This window comes from Rattus norvegicus, chromosome 4 (assembly GCF_036323735.1).
Source record: "Rattus norvegicus strain BN/NHsdMcwi chromosome 4, GRCr8, whole genome shotgun sequence".
NCBI classification, from domain to species: domain Eukaryota; kingdom Metazoa; phylum Chordata; class Mammalia; order Rodentia; family Muridae; genus Rattus; species Rattus norvegicus.
Window position 1 is genome coordinate 117,064,008 of NC_086022.1, and position 26,670 is coordinate 117,090,677.

A 26,670-nucleotide genomic window follows, 5' to 3' on the forward strand; every position below is an offset into this window, starting at 1 on the left:
GAGATGGCTCAGTAGTTAAGAACACTGACTGCTCTTCCAGAGGTCCTGAGTTCAATTCCCAGCAACCACATGGTGGCTCACAACCATCTGTAATGGGATCTGATGCCCTCTTCTGGTGTGTCTGAAGACAGCTACAGTGTACTCATATACATTTAAAAAAATTTTTTTTAAAAAAGATAAATGTAAATAATATAGGAATGTGAATTAAAAGGGAATGTGTCTCAGAACCCTGCCCATTTCTGCTCCCCAGCAGCTAATAGCTGGATGGCAGCCTTTTGGATCTTTATAATAGGTGCATGTGCACACTCATGGGTGCACTTTGCATGTGCACACTCATGGATGCACTTTGCAGATAGTTTTATGTTCATACAAATGAGATCGATCATATTACTCCTTTCTAAATTTCAGTGTTGTTAATTTTAGCTTCAAATTGCTAATGATTACATAGTACAAATCAGTCTGAGTGTGCCGTAATTTATTTAAACATTCCTCTGTTGATGGCCACTAACTAGACTTGCTTCCTGTTTGGAGTTTCATTGTTGGAATGACAATGCTGTGCTGAAGGTCTTTGTATAAATCTCTTGTGTACGCTCCAAGAATATGTCTAGGACAGATATTACCACATACAGTTGATGTGTCAGAAGATAGGCATGCTTAAAGTTCACACTTTTCAAAATTTATAATCCCAGGAATTGGAAAGAAAGGTAGGAGCCCCATGACACATTCAAGGTCTGGTCTACACAGTGAAAGCCAGGCCAGCGAAGCTACATAGCGTAACTCTATCTCAAAAAAAATGTTTAATTAAAAATTAAACTCTGGGGTTGGGGATTTAGCTCAGTGGTAGAGCACTTGCCTAACAAGTGCAAGGCCCTGGGTTTGGTCCCAGCTCCGAAAAAAAAGAAAAAAAAAATTAAACTCTTGCCAGCCAAGCAGTGGTGGCACATGCCTTTGATCCCAGCACAGGGAGGAAGAGGCAGGTAAGACTCTTTATTATTTTTTATTATCTTATTTATTTATCTCTGAGTTCGAGGCCACCCTGGTCTACAGAGCAAGTTTCAGGACAGCCAAGGCTACATAAAGAAACCCTGTCTCAGAAAAACCAAATAAATAAATAAATAAACAAAGAAATAAATGAACACTTATCTGAGTGTGGTAGTGCATGCCTTTAATCCCAGCTCTTGAGAGGTAGAGGCAGGTCACTCTGAGAGTTCAAAGCCAGCCTGAGATCCAGGACAGCCAAAGGTCCACAGTTAGACCTGTCTTAATAATAATAATAATAATAATAATAATAGCAATAATAATAATAAATGGCGGGGCCAGGGATTTAGCTCAGTGGTAGAGCGATTACCTAGGAAGCGCAAGGCCCTGGGTTCGGTCCCTAGCTCCGAAAAAAAGAACCAAAAAAAAAAAAAAAAATGGCTCAGCACTTGCTGCTTCCAAGAGGTCCCAAGCTCACTTTCTCAGCACTTAAGTCAAGCATCTCACAACCATCTATAACTCTAGCTCAGGGGGTCACATGCACCCCTGCATACCTGCATAGAGACACATGCACATAATTAATGTAGCTCACAAGTAGCTCACAGCCGCCATCTATAACTCCACTTCCAAGGCACCTAACACCCTCTTCTGTCCTCTGTGGGTGCCAGGCCCATTTGTGGTACGTAAACATACATGCAGACAAAATCCCCAAACACATAAATAACTTTTTTTTAACACTTTTATAGTCACTGTACTATTTTATGTGTACAAGTCTTTTGCCTGCGAGCATATATTTGGACCACACACATGCCTGGTGCCTACTGAGGTCCAAAGAGGTGTTGATCCCTTGGGACTTGAGTTACAGATGGCAGTGTGCCACCATGTGGGTGCTGCTTTCAAACCCAGATCCTCTGCAAGAACAAGTGCTCTCAACAGCTGAGTCATCTCTCCAACCCCAACACATAAACAATTTTCAACTAAAATGAATCTATGTTTAAATAATTATAAAGATTTATTTTTTTTTACTTTTAATTACATCTGTTTGCATGTGTGAGTACAGGTACCATCGGGGTTTAGACGAGACAGCAACAGATCCCAGGAGCTGGAGTTACAGGAAGTTGTGTGCCAAATAATATAGGTGCTAAGAACTGAACTCAGGTTCTCTGCAAGAGCAGGCAGGACATACTCTTAATGGTTCAGTCATCTTCCCAGCCCCTTCTGGGGCAGGGGGACTTTAAATAAATAAATAAATAAATAAATAAATAAATAAATAAATAAATATTACGATGTTAAAAAACCCACTTTAACCACTATTTTCCTTTCTTCTACAGAGAGTTCCATCCTGGAAGCTGACATTGTCCTTGAGACTCTGGACAACGATGTGGTCAGCATGGAGGTCTTCTTCAAAGCCTGGCTGCATAACACTGAAACTGACCAGGAAAACATCCACCTTTTTCTTACTCCACAGAGTCTTCCTCCTTCTTCCAGAGCCAAGGACAATCCAAGTACAGAACCCTGAAAAGATAGACTCTGTAGGCTCAGAATATCCTTGTCTGGGGTTAGAACTCTGGATAACTCTACAGAGGGAGCAAAACACAGATAATGTGAGGCCTAGGGGTTTGGGTGAGAATTGGGTGAAGCTGTCTGGTGATGGCGAAAAGTTCTCAAGAGTGATCATCCCAGGCACCCAGGGCCAATAGTGATGAGGCAAAGTCTTTGAAGCTGCAGTGATAAGACAACGGCTAGACCATGTAACGATACAGACAAGCAAGCATTGTTCTCAATATTCGCACTCAATATGGTAGGCAGCATTGGTACTCTATCTTAAAAGATTCTTTTACCTTGATAATACCAATGCTGCCTGTGGTGAGAAGAATCAACAAATGTCTTCTCACTGGGGCTTGAGGGATGGCTCAGTGGCTAAGAGTACTTCTTGTTCTTGTGGAAGACCTAGAATCAGGTCCCAGCACCCACCCAGAACTCACGATCTCTTATAAACCCAGTTCCAGGGGATCTGACATCTTCTTCAGGCACTGGCCCCATGTATGACACACGCATGAAGACAGAAAAACACACGTAAAATAAGAATAAAATTCTTAAAAATCTCTCCAGGTAGGCATCAAATTGAGGAAAATTGCAAGAACTCAGAAGCAAGCTCCACGTGGCCGTCTGGTCATTGCACAAATCACCATCCCTTTCTCACAAGGATCCAGTGTTCACAGGCTTGCACGTTTGCCATCGATATTCAAACCAGATATATATATATATATATATATATATATATATATATATATACCTTGTAGCATCAAGGAGTCCTGGGGTAGAGGCAGGAGAAGCAGGAGTTCAAGGTCATTTCCAACTACTAGCAAAGTAAAGGCCAATCTGGTCTGGGCTGCAAGAAATCCTGTCAAAAAGAAGTTAAATTAAAAAAAAAAAAAGGCTTAATAGGGCAGCGTGACATACACTAAGAGTAGTCTAGCTCAGTACCAATTTATGCACTCCTGACGTCATAACACCACTGTGCTCTGAGGCATTATACTCAGTCCAATACTCAGGTTCCTTCCAGGGCATTAAAAATAAGCTATTTCAGGAACTTGTGCCTCCCACGGCTCCTGACGGCCCCTAGAAGAGCCCAGAGGAAAACAGTAGCAGTCAGCTGACTCTCTGACTTCCGCTTTCCTGCTCTCCCTTCATCTGACCAGCACGCTTGCCAAAGCCACAGGGAAGCAGCAGAGGCAAGATTTCCTAATGTGAAACCCAAGGGCCTCTGCATATTTTACCATTTGCTGAGTGTTCCTCTTGAATGGGCAAACCAGACATCTCTCTATGAGACAACAGCCCAGTCAGTCCAGCAGTAAAGCAAGGAACAATCATGTCAGGCTCAGAGAATAAGTAAACTCTTCAGAGCAATAGTTAGACCACAGGTTGCAGATTTGCCTTTACCTCCTCAAACCAAGCTCGCTTTCTTCTTCCCATCCCCCCTACTTCCTCCTGACCCTTGCCTGCTCAGTGAATATAAAGTAGAAGCAATTGTTGTTTCTTAGTGGCATAGCCTGAGGTAACTTGTAACCTGGTCTCTTCTCTAACTCCCCTTTTACTGTAGTATGTCTGAAATGTGATCTCCAAGAGCGATTTCTCAGCCCGTCCCTGCTTCCTGGTACAGCCGATAGCATGTCGAGAATAGATGACCCCAAAGGAGACATCAGCACGATCTACCAGATGGCCTCCCTGTCGTCAGACTCTCCATACAAGCTGCAAGTGATCAAGTATGCTTTGAGGAAGCCTCGCCAGGCTAAGCTGTTCTTACTGTTTCTGTGGCCTGGGCTTGCAGAGATTCAGATTACATCTCTGCAGCAGTGGCCAATAGCACTTACAAGCTTGCCATGAGAAAAGTAAGGTTGGGCTCCTCAGCAAGTGGAAACCAGAGGAGCAGACACAGACTTGCTACATAAGGCAAGAATTGGAAACATGGCCTCTGAGTGCAGAGAAAGGCCAGGTTGATACAAAAGTGGCCAACCATTCAATAGATGTTTGTCAAAAGCCTGCTAGGATTAGTACAGGAATGGACCCTTCAAGGGGAAAGGGGTATCAAGATCCCGACTCCAGCCCTTCCTCTACTCTAGGTACTAGAATTATTGCTTCAGGGGACCCAGCTCTCAAGCAGAACAGCGATGGCAAAACCCAACTTTGCTGCTTTCTAGTTCTTAGTCTAAGGCCCCAAGTGAAGGCTGCTGAGCTCTGAAAACTTTCAGTGTGCAAATCTGATCACACACTGTGTAGTTTACACAGCCGATCCACAATACCACTAAGGAAGTCTTTCTTTTCCAGGGCTCTGAAATCTAGTGGGATCTGTGAGTCCCTGACCTATGGACTGCCCTTCATCCTCAGACCCACAAGCTGTTGGCAGCTGGACTGGGATGAGCTGGAAACAAACCAACAACATTTTCATGCCCTGTGTCACTGCTTGATGGTGAGTGCTCTACCCCGGGGAAGAGAGCTCACACAACAACTAGAGAAAAACAGCCACTAACACTCTTCCCTAACCCGGACCTGCATCAACCCTGGAAAGGGTGGAAACCCTAGAAATACTCTGAAATCCACAGTGAATATAATGTTGCCTCTGTTAGATGAGCCCAAAGGAGCCGTTAGTTCACTACCAGATCGCTTTTCTGGCATCAGCCTATAACAAGCTGACCAACTGATCTAGTGAGATACAAAGAACCTCCCCACTCCGTACAAATGCTACTGTCTATAGACTTTCTCTGTTTTGTTTTGTGTGCCTATGTGTAGGGGGTGGAGCACAAATGCCATGGCACAGATCAGAGGACAACGTTTTGGAATAAGTTCTATCCCTTGGTCATATGGTCCTAGAGACTGAACTTGGGTTGTCAGATTTGACAGCAATCAACTTTACTGAGCACACCACTTCCCCAGGCCCAGGTGCTGCTCTTACTGACTCCATGGCTAGAAGCCCAGGGATTCATTTCTTATCTCTAAGTGTCAGGTAGAAGTCAGTTTAGGGGTAGCAGTTACAAGTGTGAGCAAAAAAGGAATTCCGCTTGTATGAAGAATGCTTCCTGAACTCAGCCATAACTCTTTATTTTATAACCTTTAAACAGGAGTAATGATGCTTTAAAATGTACCTCCTTTCGGACTTAGGTGGTAAAAGTACTTGCCACATAAGCCTGTAGATCTAAGTTCAAACCCCGGATCCACTGTGGAGAATGAAAACACACCCAGGAAATTGTCCTCTGGCCTCCACTCATGCACAGTGGCACACTTGTAGCCACAGTCACACACAAATATTGTATATACACACACACACACACGAATAACAATGAATGTTCTAAGTCCTGGAGCCTTCTAACACTGTACTGGTTATCAGAACAGTTTCTGGTCCTGATCCATGCCAGCCATTTCATTGACCCTAGATTTACATTCAGTGATGACTTAATGGATATATCAGTTTCCTCTGTAATAGGGGAGACAGAAATATATATAATAGATTAATAGTATTGAAGTCATGGTTAGAAAGATACAACAGAGAACTATTTGTAGGCATATATAACCAATTAGAGCTCAGTGCGGGATGGATGTGATGAGGATGAAGTATCCAACGGGTGCTTGGTGCCTGACTTGAACATCAAGATGTCAGCCCTTAGAACAGAAGCAAATCAAAACAAAACAAAAACACATGAACGGAAAATTAATGTGGCTCGCCCAAGTCCACACGGTTACCTTCTGACCCTACACATGGGCTGTGGCACCCACACCCACACACAAATTATACACTCAGACTAACAATAAATACTTGTAAAAAGAAAACCAGTGAGGGACTAGAGAGGCAACTTTGCAGTTAAGAGAGCTTACTGCTCTTGCAGAGGACCCAGCTTTAGTTCCCAGCATCCACATCAAACGGCTCACAACCTCCTATGAATCCAGTTCCGGGGCTCTGATCCCTTGGTCTGGTCTCCACTAACACACACGGCATGCATGTATACACGCATATACACGCACGCATGCAAACACACACACACACACACACACACACACACACATTCAAACCCACATGCATACACATAAATTTTTTTTAAAAAAAAAGGAAAGGAAAAAAGCCAAATGTGGTGGTACTTGCCTTTAATTCCAGAACTTAGAAAACAGAGGCAGGCTGATCTCTGCAAGTTCAAGACTAGCCTGGTCTACATTGCAAGTGCTAGGCCAGCCAGAACTATATATTACATGAGACTCTGTCTCAAAAACCTAAAAAAGAAAAAAGGAAAAAAGAAAAGAAGAAAATTAACGCAACACTTAAATTGAAATAAAATAATTGAAAAGTGAATCCAAGGACAAAGTACTGAATACATACTTGACCTAGTGCTGGAGAGAAAGCACTGAATTTAAGAGCACATGCTAGGGGTTGAGGATTTAACTCAGTGGTAGAGCGCTTGCCTAGCAAGCGCAAGGCCCTGGGTTCAGTCCCCAGCTCCGAAAAAAACAAACAAAAAAAAAAAAAAAAAAAAAAAAGAGCACATGCTGCTTTTCCAGAGGACCTGAGTTCAATTCCCAGTACCCGCATGTCCTGCTCACAACCACCTGTAACTCCAGTGAGAGCCAACAGCTCTGTTCTGCACAGATAGCTGCTCTCATCTGCCCCTACCCACACATACATAGCTAAAAATAAAATACATCTTATAGAAAACAAAGGTTTGACCAAAGTGGACCAGAGTGAAAAACATGCGTCACTCAGGTTTGACTGAGGTAGACCACAATGACAGACATGTGTCACTCATGAGTGACAGGCACAAAGGAAAGGGCAGCACAGCACTGTCTTTCGCTGTCAGAAGCAGGCTGCTTTTCCTGTTTCTTGGTGTCCACCCACTGAGTTCCTGTTTCCAGTCTGAAGAACGGCCACTCCTCTTTGCAGAGCGGAGGCAACAGATCAATGGGTTCTGTGACTGCCCCTCCGCTCAGTTTACTAAGTTCTCCACCCACTTCCTCAGGGTCTCTGAGAGGATCCATCACTCAGCAAGCATTTCTCCCAGTACCTTAGTAACCCTTTTCTTTTCTTTCTGACATATTGGAGGTTGAACCCAGGATCTCACATATGCCAATCAAATTCCTAGCCCTACCCCCATTCTATATCCCCAGACTTCCATTTGTGTGTGTGTGTGTGTGTGTGTGTGTGTGTGTGTGTGTGTGTGTGTGTGTGTTTATTCTGGGACAGGTCTCATTTTAAGTTACCCAGGGACTTGAACTTAATCTGCAACCCAAACAAGCCTTGAATCCAAGACCTTCCTATCTCCGCCTCCGCCTCCCTGGTCCTGCTTGGTTTTTTTTGTTTTGTTTTGTTTTTTTGTTTTTGTTTTTGTTTTTAAGGCTGGATCTATTGTAGCCCAGGTTAATTTTCTTGAACTTGCTATGTAGCCGAGGATAACCCCTCTGCTTTCTGACCACTCGTATTATGGACAGGTACCACCACACCTGGTTCAGTATGGGATTTTGTTTCATTTTTGTTTTTTTGAGACAAAGTCTCTCTATTATGTAGCCCTGGCTGTTCTGGAACTCACTTTGTAGACCAGGCTGGCCTCAAACTCACTAAGATCCACCTGCCTCTATGCGCTGTACTGGGATTAAAGGTGTGCACCACTATGCCTGGCTTATATGTGATATTTTAGACATTAGCATTTTAACACATTTTCCTGAAAATGTACACCCTTAACAACTCTTGCAGGATTATTGCCCAAGAAAATGAGATAAAGATACACACAAACAAGATGTTCGTCTCGGTGTAGTTTACAGTGGTAGAAAATTAGAAACGACTTAATGTCCTAAGAGAGCGGAACGGATGCCCAGGTTGGCCTTTTGTCAACTTGACACAAGCTAAAGGCATCTGGGAAAAGGGGAACCTCAACTGAGAAAATGCTTTCCTAAGACTGGCAGGCTGCCACAGGGCAGGTCCGCAGGGCATTTTCTTGATGTGGGAACCACCACCACCCCCCGTCTGGGTAGGTGTATTGTAGGATATTTGATCACACTGTGAGCCCAGTTTTTTACTGGGAAAAAACCTGATTTTAGTTGTGGTGTGGCTCAGCCTTAGGACACACGTTTAATCCAAGAGCTTTCTGATTGAATATTGTAAACGACTTAAATAAAGTCAACCATAGGCCAAGAGGCAGAACAATCAATCAGCTGACAGGAAGTGAACATAGGATTATTAAGAAAAAACCATAGACCATAGAGGGAGTCAGTCGGGAGGACAGATAGAGAGACGCACAGGAAGTAGAAAGGACAGATATTTGATTTGAAGGAGGTTTTTGAGACAGCATGAAAGAGGGGTTCTTCTGGGATGTGGACTGAGGAGGAAGGTCAGCTGGGTGCTTTCTCTGCCTCTCTGAATTAGCAAGCTTTCACCCCAACATCTGGTCCCCAACCCCCAAGTCTTCATTAGTAAAATCAAACAATTGATTTTAAATCAAACAATTGATTTAAAAAAAAAACTACATAGGTGATCCTGAGTTTTATTTAAAAAAAAAAAAAAAAGGTAGTCTGAGCAAGCCATAGAGAGCTTCTTCTGTGCGCTCTGCTCTAGTTCCTGCCTCCGAGTTCATGTCTTGAGGTCCTGACTTGGCTTCCTCTAATGACAGACAGCTGAAACAAGCCTTTGCCTCCCAGTATTGCCGTTGGACATGGTTTTGATCCTCCCTTTGCTCACGATGTAGGCTTCTGTATTTCACTGGGCTAGAATAGAGTCTGGCCATTCATAATGGCTCCTTGTTCTCCATTCACATTTGTTTGTGTGTTTGCTTTGGTAAGTAAGAGGTTTCTGTGCCATAACATGCATGGGAGTTAGGGGACAGCCTTCAGGAGTCCGTTCTCTCCATTCACCGTGTGGATGGTGCTACCATTTTCTCAGCCCTGATTGTCCCACCACTGCATTAAATACTGCTCTCCTAGTGGGAGGAGGGGCAGGTCAGTCTTCACGATCTGCATCCACACTTTTTGAATGACGCCTTCTCGGAGTGACCTAGTGTGAGAGAGAAAAGAATTTTTCACAAGCTTCAAGTCATTCATCCAACAAGAAATATTTTACACATATCATGTGACAAGGCTGGTTATTTAGTTTGAACCTGCCTAACCCTGCTTTCACAAGTCCCCCGAACCTTGATTTTTGGATCTTTATTTTTATGTGTGTGTGTGTGTGTGTGTGTGTGTGTGTGTGTGTGTGTGTGTGTGTGTGTGTGTAAGTATACCCCACTTGTTATGGGTGCCTACCGAGGCCAGGACTGGAGTTTCAGGCAGTTATGACCTGGCTAACATGGTTGTTGAAACCAAACTTGGGTCCTTTGAAGAGCAAAAAATTCCTAATTGCTGATTCATCTCCACAGCCCTGTTTGGTTTTGGATTTTTATGTTTTATTTGTTTTTTTCAATCCAGTGACTCCTCAGTTCCCCGTGCAGCGCTCTGTGCCCCAGCCTTCCCACACTGGTGTTCCCCAAGCCGACTTCTCTTCTAACTTCTGTCTTTCTGTTAATAGCGGCCCCACCACTGTCTAAGTCACCCAGGCTTAAAACCTCAGCCACTTTCAGCCATGGTGTCCTTTACAGTCGAGTCACCGGGGCCACATCAGTTTCTCTCTCCTAAATTGGAGTTGTCCTTGTTTCCTGTCCCCGGTGCTTTTCAAAAACTTTTTTTCATAAACTCCTAATTTGCCTTCCCTGGCTCCATTTTACCTGCATGGTGAACTACCTTAACCTTCCTTTCTTTCTCTCTCTCTCTCTCTCTTTCTCTCTCTCTTTCTTTCTTTCTTTCTTTCTTTCTTTCTTTCTTTCTCTGATTATTTTAGACACAGACTCACTTTATAACTCTGGATGGCTTGGAACTTACTATGTAGACCAGGCTGGCCTCTAACTCACAGAGATCTGCCGAGGCTGGGTCTTGCACAAGGCTGGGTCTAAGGACGTGCACTGCCACCCCCAGCCTCACTGCCTCCTTGGACACCACATTTTCTTCTGTGCCTGCACCCACTCATTTAATGAACCTCAGCCACCCAATCCACCCGTCACCCGAATTCCCTGGATCCTCACTGGGCTTTTCAAGCCCACCCTGTTTTGCTTGTGCTTTAATACTGCACTCACTTCTTCACAAGTCGGGATGCTTTGCATGTTTCTCCTTCTTGATCCGGCTTATAGCAAAGCCCCCCAACTGGCCTTGAAGCATGGCAGTGAGTCTGCCATCTACAGCTTCAAAACACTTTGTGTCTTCAGCTGATGTTGTCATTCAGTGATAGAGAACTTGCCTGGTGTGTGCATAAATCCTTAGATTTGATCCCTCACGTCACACACACACACACACACACACATACACACACACACACACCTATATATGAATACAAACACACAGTCTATATTCAAGGTCCAGCTTTATCTCCCATTATTCTCTTCACAAATCATACCATACGGGGGCTGGAGAGATGGCTCAGTGGTTAAGAGCACCGACTGCTCTTCCAGAGGTCCTGAGTTCAATCCCCAGCAACCACATGGTGGCTCACAACCATTTGTAATGGGATCCGATGCCCTCTTCTGGTGTGTCTGAAGACAGCTACAGTGTACTCACATACAAAACAAATAAATAAATCTTTAAAAAAAAATCATACCATACAACCAAATGAGTGAAGAGTATTAATCTCCCCACCTTTGATTCTCCTCTGTTCATGCTGTCCCTTCTCTTATCTCCATGTGTTCAAATCCTATCCTAACCCGAAAGACACAGCTCAATGGTGCTTCCTTAGTGAGCCCTTTCCAGATGCCTTTCTCCATCAGACCTTATATGTTCTACTCCTTTTTTAGAGAAAAGCATATTTCAAGTCATATTTTTCAAGTGTTTGTCCTATGATTTGACTTAAAGACTGAGATGTAAATTTAATTTACTCTAAAATCCAAACTGACACACTTGCCTTTTCCTGGTATTTCTACCACTTCCCCACTTTCCCAACCAAGTTCTTAGCTTCAGTCAAATTTTGTCTCAAAATTCCCCTTTTGTTACCTCAGTCAAATTTTGGCTCAGAAAATAAATTCCCCTTTTGTTGCCTCTATTTTTTAAAGATTTACCTGTGTATGTGTGTCTAATTGAGGGGGGGGCACAAAAAATGGCCACCAAGTGTCCTCTCTCTCTGCCTTTTTCTTTGAGGCAGATTCTCTTCCTGAACCTGACGCTTGTGAATTCTAGGCTAGGTTGGAAGCCAGGACCTGCAGTCATCCACCTGCCTCCACGTCCCTGTCCCTCGGAGTTGTCGGGATCTCTGGCTTGTATAAGTGCCGGGAAACAGTCTGGCCTCTGATTGCAAACCGGTACTTTTTAATTGCTGAGCCATCTCTCCTGGCCCTGTTCTACTTTGGAGTGGTTTGGGCAGTTTTCTAAAGTATTCTGATGAAAATATCCCTCTTGCTCGAGAAAAGCCTGCACTTTGGAACTTGATAGCCCCCGGTCTGCTCCTTTATTGTTTCCTGACTGTGAACATAAGCAACATAACATATCTCTAACTATGGTGTATTTATGTATTCATAACCCCAGCAAACACAGTGGCCCCCTGCGGTTTAGTCTCTGCAGAATGACATATTAAAAAAAATTATTGGGCTGGAGAGATGGCTCAGCGGTTAAGAGCACTGACTGCTCTTCCAGAGGTCCTGAGTTCAAATCCCAGCAACCACATGGTGGCTCACAACCATCTGTAATGAGATCCGATGTCCTCTTCTGGTGTGTCTGAAGATAGTAACAGTGTACTTACATATAATAAATAAATAAATCTTAAAAAAAAATTATTGAGCGACCCAAAAGTAATTTTTAATTAATTAATTTGTGTTTTTGAAAAACACCAAAGAAGATCCATCTTGTAACTACAATGGCCTTTCTTATATCTTTCTCCTTCGCTCAGTAGTTATCTGTAACCTGGAGCTGCTGTCCCGAAGCCCTTTACACACATGCGTGCACACACACTCAGGCTCTCACCACATCCTCCCGGCCCTGTTCTCTGCTTTCCTCCTCCCACTCAGCCGCAGACTTAGCTTCTCTGACATGACTCGCAGCATTGTGAGATCTTGTATAAAATATTCAAGGCCAGCGCTAGCAAGGCTTCATCTGCAAGCGGTACAGCAGGGGAGAAAGAAAGGAAAGAGGCACGTATGAGACACACTAGCAACTCTTGTCTCTGTCATATCTAACCGAAACTCTAAAATGTGCCTTGCATGTGTTTGAGTGCATCCAATTGCATGTGTAAAGCACCTGGCGCACGGTTTACACAGAGTTGTTGGTTACAATTTCCATTTGCTTCCTCCTGTCTTCTTTTTCTTTTTTTTTTTTTTTTTTTTTGGTTTTCTTAGACAGAGCCTACATCATCCTAGCCTTCCTACAGCTCCCTATATCGACCAAACCGACTTCAAACTCACAGTGATCCACCTGCCTGCGTCCTGAGGGCTGGGATTAAAGGCATGTCCCACCATGCCTAGCTCTTCTTGTTCTCTTTTGCTATCATTACGTTTGTTTGTTTTTGTTTGTTTGCATGTGTATGTGTCTCTCTGTGTGTAAGATCACTCACAAATGTGGACATTAGAGGACAACTTTTAGGGGTCAGTTCAAGCCTAATGACCTAAGCTTGATCCTGGGACCTCCATGTTGGGAGAATTGGTACTTACAATCTATCCTCTGACCTACACACACACACACACACACACACACACACACACACTCAATACACAGAGACTTACATACACACAAACCAACATACACACACACACACAACACACACACAGATTTACATACACAAACACACACAACGCACATACAGATTCACATACACACAAACCAACACACATACACAAGACACACACACAGATTCACATACACATAAACCAACACACACAACTCACACACATACACACACACAGATTCACATACACACAAACCAACACAGATACACAAACACACAACACACACACACACAGATTCACATACACATAAACCAACAAACACAACTCACACACATACACACACACAGATTCACATACACACACACAGATTCACACACACACACACACTCAATACACAGAGACTTACATACACACAAACCAACACACACAACTCACACACACACACAGATTTACATACACATAAACCAATACAGATACACAAACACACACAACACACACACACATACACTCATACAAACAAATACATGTAGTTTTAAGCATTTAAGGTTCTTTACAGTTAAGCCTTAATCTGGTGCATTTGTTTCATTCTTTGGTCTTTGGTTTTCAAACATACAGTCCTGACATGATTTTTACTTTAACCGAACATCTAATAAAAGCCTCCCTTGTGTATAAATGTATTATACAGGCTTCAGTTGGTAGAGAGGGCTCACCCTTCCCTGCACCGGGCAGACAGAGTACTCAGGTACTGTACTGAGTCACAGCTGGGTGGCCATCCTGCTTCAACTCAATCCATCTTCCAGAGCTTTCAGCGACAAGCCCGGTGTGCTGTGTGACTCCCATCACCCCAAAAGTTCTCCACTCTAATCATTTCCACCCAAGTCTCCTGAAACACTTAACGTCTCACAAGTACTTCTGCCTCCCAACCTATATAACTCATATCACAAATGTCCCAAGTGGAAAACTGGCTTAAGTCACACCCTACCCCACCACCAGGTCTCTGCCAATAGATCTGCTAGTTGCTGCTTCCTTGTAAACATCTCTTAGCAGAATCTAGGAACCCGAGATTCTGAGCTCCACCATCATGACTACCACTATCCCCTCCCACCTAAACTCAACACATGCCCTCGGGGTGAATGGAGCTATCCTAATTCCCACCTCTCTCTGGAACCTTTCTCCTCTAGAGACTATTATTACACCATTAAGTCTATATTTCTCTGTCTAGTATTCAAGGTCCAGCTTTATATCCCATCATTCCCTTCACCTAACATATATTCCAACCAAATGAATGAAGAGCATTAAATACCCCACCTTTCATGCTCTTCCGTTCCTGCTGTCCCTCCTCTCCTCTCCACGTGCTCCCATCCTCCACAAGACCTCACTAGAAACAGTCTCTATACGTTCCCTAGCTTCTCTGACTGTCCTGGGAGGCAGAAGCGGCCTGCAGTGATCTCCAGATGCAGAAGTAGCTGTTACCACGAGCTCTCATATCCACCTTTGTCATCTGACTACACGCAGAGTGCAGTCTTTAATTCGCCCCAGCCAGTTAGTTGACTCCATGTTTTCACTTCCGGGTTCACGAGCTTCCCCACAAGTCAAAGTATAGGTGAGTTTGCTCACTGCTTCCTCTCCTCCAGCTCTTCATTTGGAGCAGCTTTCTAGACAAAATGAATGCTGCAATAGTCAGATCCTTGCCATCCGTGTCGCCCCATCAGGCTCCTCTGCTATAAAAGTTACGTAACTTTTCCAACTACACTTTGCACGTGCTTTAAGCCTTAGTCAACTGCAGTCAGAAATGTACTTTCCATTCCCTGGTTTCTTGTTTTGTTTTTCTGCAATTCGCCCCATTTCTGTCTTCCTCAAAGATTATTTGTTTTATTTGGGTATCTGACTTTCATCAGAAAAGCTCTGCCCAATCTTTCTGATAGATAGTATTCTCTATCTTTATGTTTTGTGATAATAGTTCTTGGAGACAAAACAAACATCTCTCCATTCTATATAGGAAATTGATGACAGACCAAAGTAGAGATACCACTAAAGTCCAATATGGTGAACCAATGAATTCTATTGGAATTACTTACAAGAGTATGGGGAAGGGGTTACTTACAGGAACAGAAACAACTCAAAGACAGCTGCATTACCAAAAGCCCACCCCAGCATGAGTGACAGCTCACAAAAGCCTGAAACTTGGAATGCATTGCATAGTTGTAGGCAGCTGGACAGGGTAAGCAGGGGAGAGTGTTCTTTACAGGTAACTGAGATGGTCTGTGCCTCCTCCAGGCAGCTTGCTTGGTCTGAGCCTCTTATAAGCAGCTCTTCTAAGCACCTTTGTCTGATGGGTATCTCTCAGCAGTCCTTACAGCTTACATGCTTGGGGAAAAGGAGCCTAGTGAGTCTGGTCAGTTTCAGGGACTTCCTGAAGACTTTGCATTGTTTACTTCCTGAGTTTAAAGAGCTTAAGGAGCGTCTCTGAAGGATTAACTGTTCCATCTCCCTTAGAACATCCTGTTGTCTTACCTCCTTTCTGACATCCTATGTCTTCAGGATCTTCCAAGATGGAAGGTTTTACTCTCAGAGAAAATCACTGCATAGCATCTACCAATCTCATAAAGTTCACTCAGTTCAAATCATAACAGTCTGTGTTCTTATAGTCCTTTGATGTGTTTATAGACCTATATCTAAAAATTACCCAAAAATAAGAAGCAACTAATAATTAAACACATCTTAATTAAAAAAAAAAAAAAGACAGAGATCTCACTACATAACCCTAGCTAGCCCAGAACTCACTATGTAGACCAAGCTGACCTTGGATACACAGGGAACCACCTTCCTCTTCCTTTTGAATTCTGGAATCAAATGTGCACTATTATGCCTGGCTAATTTTACAAACATAATATTTTATGATGCTTACTTTGTGCTTACCACAGTTCCAAGTACATTACAACTATCAGATTAATCTGTTACCATAACAACCCTATAAAGTAAGAACCATCTTTGTCTTGCAGATGAGGAAACTAAGGTGCAGGGAAATGGTAGAGCCGGGACTGAGCCCAGGAAGTTTGTTCAAGTTCCAAATGTTAAACCACTCTACAGTCACTAGGGGCTCGTTGACATACCAATCGCAGGCAGTCTCTGAAACATACTTGTTACTCAGTAATATCCGAGAGCAGCTGCTCCCAGACTGTATGTCCAGAACCATGGGGTCCCTAGCATCTTGGACAGCTTTTCTAATCCTGGCTCCATTACTGCCTTTCTCCTTCCACCAACTTCCTTAACTCGTTATTTTGTCTTTGCGTGCTTTCGAATTTTTTTCTATGTTTGAATAACAATTTCATAAAATGTGGTAGGGAATAAAGATATATAAAAGAAAATAACATTAATTTTTCCAAGTCTTTCTGAGATGAATCCCTCCATTACCAGGAGAATGTTGTTTCAATTACTGGCCCCTACTGTGGAGGCCCAGTTATGTAGCCAGTGACTCACTTTCCACATCCTCATTTCTCTCAGAGTTAGCTCTGTGTGGACTAGAAAAAGAAATGAAAATACCACCTAGCTCTTTCAGTTTCCTACTTAAAATGTCAGCGTCTCTAGAGACACATTCCTGAGTTTCCAGTCCATGGCTGTCCCAATTGGCCACTGAAGTGACAGAATTCCAGTCAGGATGTGTCCAGTCTGAGCACACAGGCTATGAGCTGGTTGGGCTGTGAATGGGTGGAGAAGCAGAAAGTCCTTGGCTGTGTAGGCGAAGAGTCAAGATCAAGGTTGCAAGCCCAGAGTGGGGTGATGGCAGGTCAAGAGCCTTGAAGAAAAACAGAGTGAGGCTAGAGGCTAGACTCTGAAGGTCAGGAGGGGAGTAAGCATGAAGGCAGAAGGCTAGCAAGGTCACTGGGCCTCCTGTGGTCCAGCCTGGTCTACTCTCCTTGCTTTATCTTTTACCGAGCTTCTTTTAGTCTCCATTCCAGAGACACTAATAAATTACTGTTCCCGAATGCACTAACTTCTTTCACACCTCTGCTGTTGTGCCCTTGCCCTGGCCTCTGCCCATCTCACAAAGTTTTATTCACTTTTTCCAGATTCTGCTTAAATGCCTTCACTGTGAAGCTTTCCTGCTCCCATCATGCCTTGTCCCCACTCGTTGGTTGCCTGTCCTCTTCCACCCTTGTGTCTGTTGCTGCATCTTACCTGGCCTTCATAGCACCAATACCAGCCAGCACGGGCTTGTCCACTGCTCTCTGTTGTGGTAACTGTCGAGCAGCTGTTGGCATAAGTCAGAAAGCTCCAGTTTCCGTGTGCTATGTTGTTAATATACCTGGAATATTCATGGATGGGTCTCACCTGGGGTCAAACCCAGAATCCTAACCTCCTAAAGGGCCTCTGGTCTTTATCATGTCCCCAGTACAGTGTTGTACATAATGGATAAGACCAGATATATTTGTTTTTCTGCTCTTAGCAGCAAAGTGTGTGTCGTAGTGTTCTGTTGCTGCGAAGAGACACGGAGATCCCAGCAAGTCTTGTAAAAGAAAGCATTTAAGGGGTTGGGGATTTAGCTCAGTGGTAGAGCGCTTACCTAGGAAGCGCAAGGCCCTGGGTTCGGTCCCCAGCTCCGAAAAAAAAAGAACCAAAAAAAAAAAAAGAAAGCATTTAAGCCAGGCAGTGGTGGCACACGCCTTTCATCCCAGCACTCAGGAGGCAGAGGCAGGTAGATCTCTGTGAGTTTGAGGCCAGCCAGATCTACAGAGTGAGTTGGCACACGCCTTTCATCCCAGCACTCAGGAGGCAGAGGCAGGTAGATCTCTGTGAGTTTGAGGCCAGCCAGATCTACAGAGTGAGTTCTAGGACATCCAGGACTACACAGAGAAACTTTGTCTCGAAAAACCAAAAGAAAAAATAAAGCATTTCACTGGGGCTGGCTTACAGTTTCAGAGGCCTAGTTCACCATCATGTGAGAGATCATGACGGCCTGCAGGCAGACATGAGGCTGGAGTAATAGCTGAGAACTCTACATCCTAATCAACAGGGAGCAGAAAGAGAGAACAACCGGGCCTGGCTTGGGCTTTTGAAACCTCAAAGCCCGCCCCCAGTGACACACTTCCTCCTACAAGACTACACCTCCTAATAGCACCACTGATGACCGAGCATCCAAAAATATGAGCCTGAGGGGGTCATTCTTGTTCAAACCACAGTGTGCTACCGTTTACCCCTGTGAGTTATAATTCTGAGGGAGTTTTGTAGGGGTAGGGAGTCGTTTGCTTGCTTCTTTATTTGTTTTGAAACAGAGTCCAAGTTGGCCTGGAACTCCCTACCCAGCCCTGGCTGGTTTTGAACATGTAGTGATCCTCCCTACATCAGCCTCCCAAATGCTCTAATTCTAGGCACAAGGCACTACAGCGGGAAGCTACAAGTTATTTTTCATTTTTGCTGTTTTATTTTGGTTTGAGCATTTTGTCAAGATAAGGGAGCTCTACCCCAACTCCTGGTTTGTTGTTTGTGCTTAATGTGAAAGGGTACTGAATTTTGTTTTTTAAAAATGAAATCTACTAGATAAGTATATAGGTCTTTTTTCCTCTTTATTTTACTAGCGTATGTGGTGGTCTGAATAGGTATGACTTTGATAGACTCGTGTGTTTGAATGCTTGGCCCATAGGGAGTGGTAATATTGGAGGCGTGGCATTATTGGAGGAAGTGTGTCCCTATGGAGGCAAGCTTTGAGGTATATGCTCGAGCTATGCCCAGTGTGAAACAGTCTCCTTTTGCTACCTGCATATCAAGATGCAGAACTCTAAACTCCTTCTCTAGCACCATGTCTGCCTGCTTGCCACCATATTTCCTGCCATGACAGTACTGAACTAAGCCTGTAAGCCAGCCCCAATCAAATGTTGTCCTTTATAAGACTTGTCTCCATCATGGCGTCTCTTCACAGCATCAGAAACCCTAACTAAGACAGCACTGTATAATTTACTGACTGTTTTTTTTTTTTAAATATTAACCCAAGGAATTGGAGAGACGGCTCAGCAGCTAAGAGCACTTGTTTCTCTTACAGAAGACCTAGGTTCAGTTCCAGCACACTCATGGTGGCTCACAACGCTCTGTAACTACAGTTCCAAGATATGTGATGTCCTCTCTGACCTCCACAGACACTAGGCATGCATGTGATTCACAGGCAAAACACTCATATACCTAAAAAAAATAAAAAATCTTGGCTTCTGTATGCCATCTCAATTGTTATGGAGTCATACATGCAGCTGTCTTGCTTATGTCCAGAAAACAGTTTTCCTATAGTTATCTACCAGATCTGACTCTCATAGTCTCTCTGCCCCTCTCCACCATGATCCCTGAGCCTTGGGTGGAGGAGTGTGATACAAATGGCCACCATCTCTTATTCTCTGCACCTTGACCAGCTGTGGGTCTCTGAGTCCGTTGCTATCTAATGCAAAAAGGAAGTTTGTATAGTGAGGGCTAAGACACACTCTAATTTACGGGTGTAGAGATAGGTCATCAGGAGTTGGCTTGATACTATGTCCACTCACCAGACTACTAGAAGCAGGTTCTCCCCAAGGGCCTATGATCTTTCTAGTCACAGATTCCTGGCCATGGTAATGGTATCAGGTATGGGTTTCAACTTGTGAAGTCGGCTTTAAAGCCAATCAGAAAGTTGTTACTCTTGCACCCAGGGGCCTATCTTGCCAGACCAGTCGTTGTAGTGGCCCACAGGTTCACCGCTGGGAAAGATTGGTGACTCTGTTTCTCCTCTTACCACAAGCCCTGCCTTAGCAGATTGCCGTAGACTTTGTTAGCTTGTGTCTTACTCTCCATTCGCTGTAAGTTAGTTCCTAGTTTCTCCCGTGACTTCCTCGGTTGTGAACGTGTTGAAGTTTATTGTTGCTTTCATTACTGATTTCTAGTTTCATTCTACTGCAGTTGGAGAAAAGATTTTGGATGGTGTTCGTCATTCTAAAGGTATAAAAGTCTGTGTTGTCGCCTGTTCTGGACAGCACTCCTTCCTCACTTGTGAGGGCTGGGTAACCTGCTTCAGACGGTTGGGAATCTTTTACCGTTTCCCCTGCTTATGAGAGCTTGTGTGAGAGCCGCAGGCTGTCTTAGTCAGATTTTTAGCACTACGGAGAAATGCCTGAGATAGTCAAGAGAGGGAGAACTTACTTTGGCTCACAATTTCAAGTGTTCAGAACATAGCCCTTGGCTCAGTTGATTCTAGGTCCATGATGAAAAAGATCATGTGGCGGAGACTATTCCGTTCATGATGGACAGGAAGCAGAGAGAGTGACAGGAAGGGAGGACAAGGTAAGATCTAACTTCCAAGGATACGCCCCTAGGTGACCTCTTTCCTGCAGCTAGTCCCCGCCTCCTAAAGTTTCTAACTTCTCCCAGATGGTTCCATCTTCTGAGGACCAAGATTTCAACACACAGTCTACGGGAACTTTTTCAGATTCAAGCCAAGAAGGGTACTGGATGCTGCAACAGCTGCTTCTGCCCTCCCGGTTCTCCTTGCTTCCTTCCAGTCTCCTAAGGCCCCAGGCGTGCATTATACCAAGGAGATGCGTCTCTCTTCACAAGCCATGGGTATTTTGCTCCTACCTGCTCTCTCTGGTTGCCTCTGAAACACCTCACTCGGCAACTGGTCATACTCCATTAATTGCGAACTGTATTTGTTCACTGGCCATCACACTGATGGCAGACCCAGGTAGTGCTGGCCCATGAGATTAAAGTTTCTGCTTGCAATAACGAACACTCATCTGATCTTGCAAGGCATCAGTGCTGCTTTTATTCCTGTCAGCCAGAGGTCAATAACTATATTCTCTTCCTTCTCTTTGTATCCATAATGAATCATTAGGCTGCAACTAGAAGAAAACTTCTATAACTGTAGATTAAATAATTAAGTTTTCTGAGACATGTATGTAGACCTGGAACATGTATGTATACCTGGCTGGCCTGGAACTTGCTATGCAGACCAGGCTGGCCTTACACTACAGAAATCCACCTGCCTCTGCTCCAAGTTGGGATTAAGAGTGTATACCTCCAAGCCCAGCCCAGCCTATAATTAAGATCCTATTTTTCTCATGTAACAAGATATCTGGGGAGAAACTAATTCATTGCTGATGCAATTGACCAACGAAGGACCCACCTCCATTTTTGTGCTCCAGCATCCATAGCAGATAGACATCACTTTTATGTCTGTTGCCTTATGGCTCCAGAATGGCTGCTAAACCTTAAGACTAAATCTTATCATAAAGAAAAAGAGGGGGTTGGGGATTTAGCTCAGTGGTAGAGCACTTGCCTAGCAAGCGCAAGGCCCTGGATTCGGTCCCCAGCTCTGAAAAAAAAAAAAAAAAAAAGAAAGAAAGAAAGAAAAAGAGAAAGATCTACCAGGATGTTCCAGAAGACTTACCCAGAAACTCCTGTTTCATGATGTAAACTTGGGTCACATGATCCCCTCAAACCAATGGCAGAAGGCTGGAAAGTGGGTAAAGAGAAGAGAGTAAAACAGGGGAGTGGTAGAGAGCCAATCTTGAATGATTGCCACATCTTCTGTCACAACTCCAGAAATTAGAAGGAGGAAGGAGTTGAGGGAGGATGACTTTACTCAGGGTAAACTTGGAGTATGGTATGCCCTCCTTGTCCACACCTACTATGAAGAGAAGGAGCCCACTTTGTAAAGTCAATGAAAGTCTCCAATCACAGCATAAGCAGACATCCGTTCACATTCTGTATAACAGCTACCTTTCTTGTGGATGTGACCACGTAAATACCCGATTAGGAATGACTTTGAGGAAGAGAGCTTTGTTGTCTCTCGGTGTGAGGAGGTACAGCCCTTCCTGGTGGGAAAAGAGCTCAGCAAAGGAGGTCCACACTGGCAGAGGCTCACTTGATCACAACTCAGTGGACTAGAACTGGAATCCAGGCCAGACCATGAGCCTCTGCTGATCCACTTCCTTCAGCTAGGCCCCCATCTCCTAAAGGTTCCCTCCAAAGCAGCTCCACCAATATGTGAGCCTATAGGAGACATTTTACATGCATAGCATAATATCTTCCTTCTGGTAGGTTTAGCATCTAACTCACACTCTCCTCCTTAGAAGTAGTCAAAGTCTATTAGAAAGAACTTGGCAGTCTACTACAGTCGTTAAGCACTCTTCCCCTAGAGGACCCCAAAGATCCCTGTGCAGTGTTTTCTCTCAGTCTCAGATGCTTGCTGTGACATTAGCCACAGCCAACATAGGCACAACTGCTTGGCCTAACAATTCAACCCGTAATTTGAGTAACATACTTAGGCTTGGGCCCTGGACCTCAAGTGTCTAGTGCCATAATTCCAGGGGGAGAGGCTGGAAATCTACAATCCTAAATTGGAACCTTAAAGTTCAAACTTCCTTCCTCCTCACCCTCTCTAGATGTTCCTAAGAACTGAAGATCAATGGAAGCTGTCATCTGATAAAGACATATTTATTTCTCTTCCAGAACTTTGTGACATCTTTATTATATCAAGCCCATAAGTTTTAAAACACTCTATAAAATTCTTTCAGCAACAACAACAACAGCAAAAATCCAAGAAAAGGGAAGGGGCAAAAAAATCTTTCTCATTTCTCTGAGTGTCCCAACATTAGCAGAGACTTTGAGATTGCAGTCCTTTCTAAGTGAACAGCTAACAGAAACTTAGTTCAGAGTCAGGTGACTTGGAGTCTGGTGTCCAAATGGCATTCTGCGTGCAGCACTCAGAGATTCTTAGCAAGCCCATGACTCTTCCTGAAAGAGAAGATCCAAGAAACATCACATTGTCCCGGTCCCTAGCTCGTTGTCTCAGTAGCAAGATATCTCATGCTTAGTCAAGTCATGCTTGGGCAAGGAGTTGATATTATCCGCTTGTTTAGGATGGATATGGGACACAGGACAATCATTCCTAAAAACAGACCCGTCAGAAGAGTGGTCACAGGAAGGCTCCGATGAACATCCTTTAGAAGCTTCCCCTGCCAGTAGGACCCAGAGTGTATCCAGTGAACTCTGCAGACCCAGTGCTTGGAACATAATAGGCACTCGATTAAAAAAAAAATGTAAGTGTTTTGTCTGCATGCATGTGTTTACACCTCATGCATGCCTAGTGCCCATGGAGGTCAAAAGAGGGTGTTAGGTTCCCTTAAACTCTGAAACTGTAGTTACAGAGGTTGTGAGACACCATGTGGACACCAGGAATTGAACCCAGCAACTCAATTCTGCAAATGCTCCTAACTACTGAGTCATCTGTCCAGCTCAATAGAATTTCAACAAACTTACAAACAAACGCCTGAACTGGTACAAAACAGAAGACTGCTGGTTAATAAACAGTACTGGTTGAAACCCTGGCCCTGATGAGAAGTTACTTTGGCCAATGGAAGTCAAACAATTGCCTAGTCTTCCCCCAGATTTAGCAAGGCTGTGTCCCCACGGTAGGTAAATACCCTGACACACACATACACTGTAATTTTAATATTATTTACTCCCAGCTTGACGGATTCGGTAAGCCTCAAGTAGACTTTGCATCACATCTTGAATCTGTTCTTCAGAAAAACTTCTAGATATAAGCACAATAGTAGGGGTCTGGAGAGACGGCTCAGTGGTTAAGAGCACTGACTGCTCTTTCAGGGGTTCTGAGTTCAATTCCCAGCAACCACATGGTGGCTCACAACCATCTGTAATAGGATCTGGTGCCCTCTTCTGGTGTGTCTGAAGACATCTACAGTGTACTCATATATAATAAATATATGTATATTTATATATTTAAAAGCACAATAATAACAGCATATGAACTTCTAAAGGTCTCTCTAGTACTCTTTGTACAGTGTCTGTGACTGGACAAGCATCCCAATGTTGTAAACTATGATGATATTCACAGTCACTGTTGTGATTAGGATTAGAGTTATAGTTAACTGTCTCATGCCCAGAACATCTACCTCCATCCATGCTTTCATTGAGGAAGCACCATACTCCAAAACTTTCAGCCCATTACCACCAACCACAAGAATAATCACAGCTTTTTTTCTTGGAGACATGTATGCATTCCCTAGCCCTTGCCAGCAACCACTGGATTTGGTGTTGTACACTGCGTGGTTTGATGGCACTGAGTTAAGATGTCAGAGCTTTTCCTCCTGTCTCCCATTGCAGTACATTTTCCTGGGTGTAAACACAAAACCACAAGCAGGAGTTAGCTGCTGGGTCACTTCCCTTGTGATCCATGCAGTACCCGATGGCCCCCTTTCCCCGCTGTCTGTCTTCTGTACAGTACTGATGGTCCATTTTTTCATTGTCCTCCAAATTGCTCGTTAGAGTGGGAGAAGCACAGAGGGGCTGTTGTACCCCATCTAGTGTAGCTGGCAAACTGTTACATTTGTGCCCGGTGTCACCAATGGTCTCAGCCAGTAAGAGGACATAACTTACTGGTGACTATAACCATCCTGACTCCGTGTTTCTTGAACATTTGTGGTTTTCCTTGGAAAAGCACCACAGAAAGCTGCCTCCTCCCCATCTCATCAGAAAGGGCGTGCCTACAAATTCATTTGTAAATGCTTGTTTCCTCTCTCTGCCCATGGGCTGATCTCTACCCACTCAGTGGCAGCGTGACAAAGTGGCTCTTCATTCACAGAGCCACTGCCCCGGGATCCTATCAGTTCACTTTGTCCTGTGGACTGGCTGAGTTGATCTCAGGGGACCTGTCCCCACCCACTGTCTTGTTGTACTAAAGTTTTCCCCTACACAGTTCCTCTTTCTCTTCTTGCTCTGCAGGCAGCATCTCCTTAAGCCTTCCCTGGGTATTCCAGGGACATCCCCTGTCATTCTTTTCTTTTGGTCTCATATCAGGCCAAGCTGGCCTCGAGGTTGTGATCCCCCGCCTCCATCTCCTGAGTGTGATGATTAAAGGTAAATACGCCCCCATACTCAGCTGGTAAAGATCTGGGGTAAAAGAGATAGTTCATCGAGTAAAACCACTAGCCACAAAACCCTGACCACTCAAGTTCAGTCCTAGCACACTAATCATTTTTATTTTATATGTATAAATGTTTTGTCTGCACAAACTGTACTTGTCTGAACGTCGTTCGTTCATGCCATGGAGGCTAGAAGAGGGGACATTGGATCCCCCTGAAGTACAGTCACGATGGTCGTGAGACACCATGTGGGTACCGGAAATTGAACCTAGGTCCTCTGGAAAAGCAGCCAGTGCCTGTAACTGCTAAGCCAGGCTCTGGTGGCATGTGTCTTTAATCCCAACATTCTTGTGGCAAATAGGGGTGGAGATAGGGGGGTTGCCCAGAAATTTGTGGGTCAATTAGCCTAGAATTTACATCAGAAACAAACAAACAAACAAAAAACTACCCTGCCACAACAAGGTGGAAGACAAGGACCAATTTCCAAAAGTTGTCGTCTGACATATACATACCACGGCATATGCATGTCTGTACACACACACATGACATACACACATGACATACATTACCATTTTCTTTTTTTTTTTTTTTTGGTTCTTTTTTTTTTTTCGGAGCTGGGGACCGAACCCAGAGCCTTGCGCTTCCTAGGTAAGCACTCTACCACTGAGCTAAATCCCCAGCCCCATACATTACCATTTTCAAACTCCACACTTGGCATTTAATAGTCTATCTGAGATGAACCCACTTCAAGTTAAAGAGCATTTCTTTTTTTTTTTTTTCTTCCGGAGCTGGGGACCGAACCCAGGGCTTTAGGCAAGCACTCTACCACTGAGCTAAATCGCCAACCCCTAAAGAGCATTTCTTAGTTTGTGTCTTCACTGAAACTTTTTGTGTGTAGTCTCTCTGGCATAGTCTAGACTGGTGAGGAAGAGTAGTAACTCTGCTATTAGAAGCCCTTCCCTGCCAAGGGCCAAAGTAAATGGCTCTGTCCTTCTTGACTCCCCCTCCCCCAGAGAGAACTTGGAATCCTCAGCTGGGGTCATCCTCAAAACAAGCCAAAGACTGAAGCTGTCTGTCCTTGTTGCAGAAAAGAGACTGGCTGCTGTTAGCCAGAGGGGAACCCCTGATCCCCAGACACAACCAGAGTCTCCCTGCCTGCAGCTTCTATGTGATCACACCGTCTCACTCTCTCACACTGCTGGTCAAGCTGGTGGCCACGAGGGAACTGATGCTTCCTGGCTTCTTCCCCCTGCTCTCTGAGGACCCACCTGAAGACAGCCTAAAGATCATAGAGGCAAGTAAAGCCCACGTGTCTTAGTGTTCTGTGACTGTGAAGAGACACTGAGACTACAACTTTGTTTATAAAAGAAACCATTGAATCGGGGGCTGACTTACAAGTTCAGAAGGTTTGTCCACTCTTAGTGTAGCGGGAAGCACGGTGACACACATGGCACTGGAGCAGTAGCTGAGAGCTGCAGCCTGATCTTTGGGCAGCAGGTAGTGTGACACTGGGCTTGATGTGGGCTTTTGAAACCTCAACACCCACTCCCAGTCATACACCTCCTCCAACAAGGCCACAACTCCTAACG

At 44.2% G+C, this 26,670-nt stretch overlaps 1 protein-coding gene and 1 long non-coding RNA gene across 2 annotated transcripts in view; one reads left to right on the top strand and one right to left on the bottom strand.

Moving 5' to 3' along the window:
* Positions 1–26,670, top strand: part of M1ap (meiosis 1 associated protein) — a 90,825-nt gene that overhangs the window by 60,377 nt on the left and 3,778 nt on the right. Inside the window, exons 5-8 of the mRNA XM_006236719.5 lie at positions 2,310–2,483; positions 4,082–4,244; positions 4,807–4,948; positions 26,169–26,375. Coding sequence (XP_006236781.1) covers positions 2,310–2,483; positions 4,082–4,244; positions 4,807–4,948; positions 26,169–26,375 — 686 coding nt within the window. The remainder of the gene's footprint in view (positions 1–2,309; positions 2,484–4,081; positions 4,245–4,806; positions 4,949–26,168; positions 26,376–26,670) is intronic.
* LOC120102319 (uncharacterized) lies at positions 8,977–14,988 on the bottom strand. Its single transcript, XR_005503658.2, has 2 exons — positions 14,490–14,988; positions 8,977–9,502 (listed from the first exon to the last, which is right to left on the bottom strand). It is a non-coding gene; the product is annotated as an uncharacterized LOC120102319 (long non-coding RNA).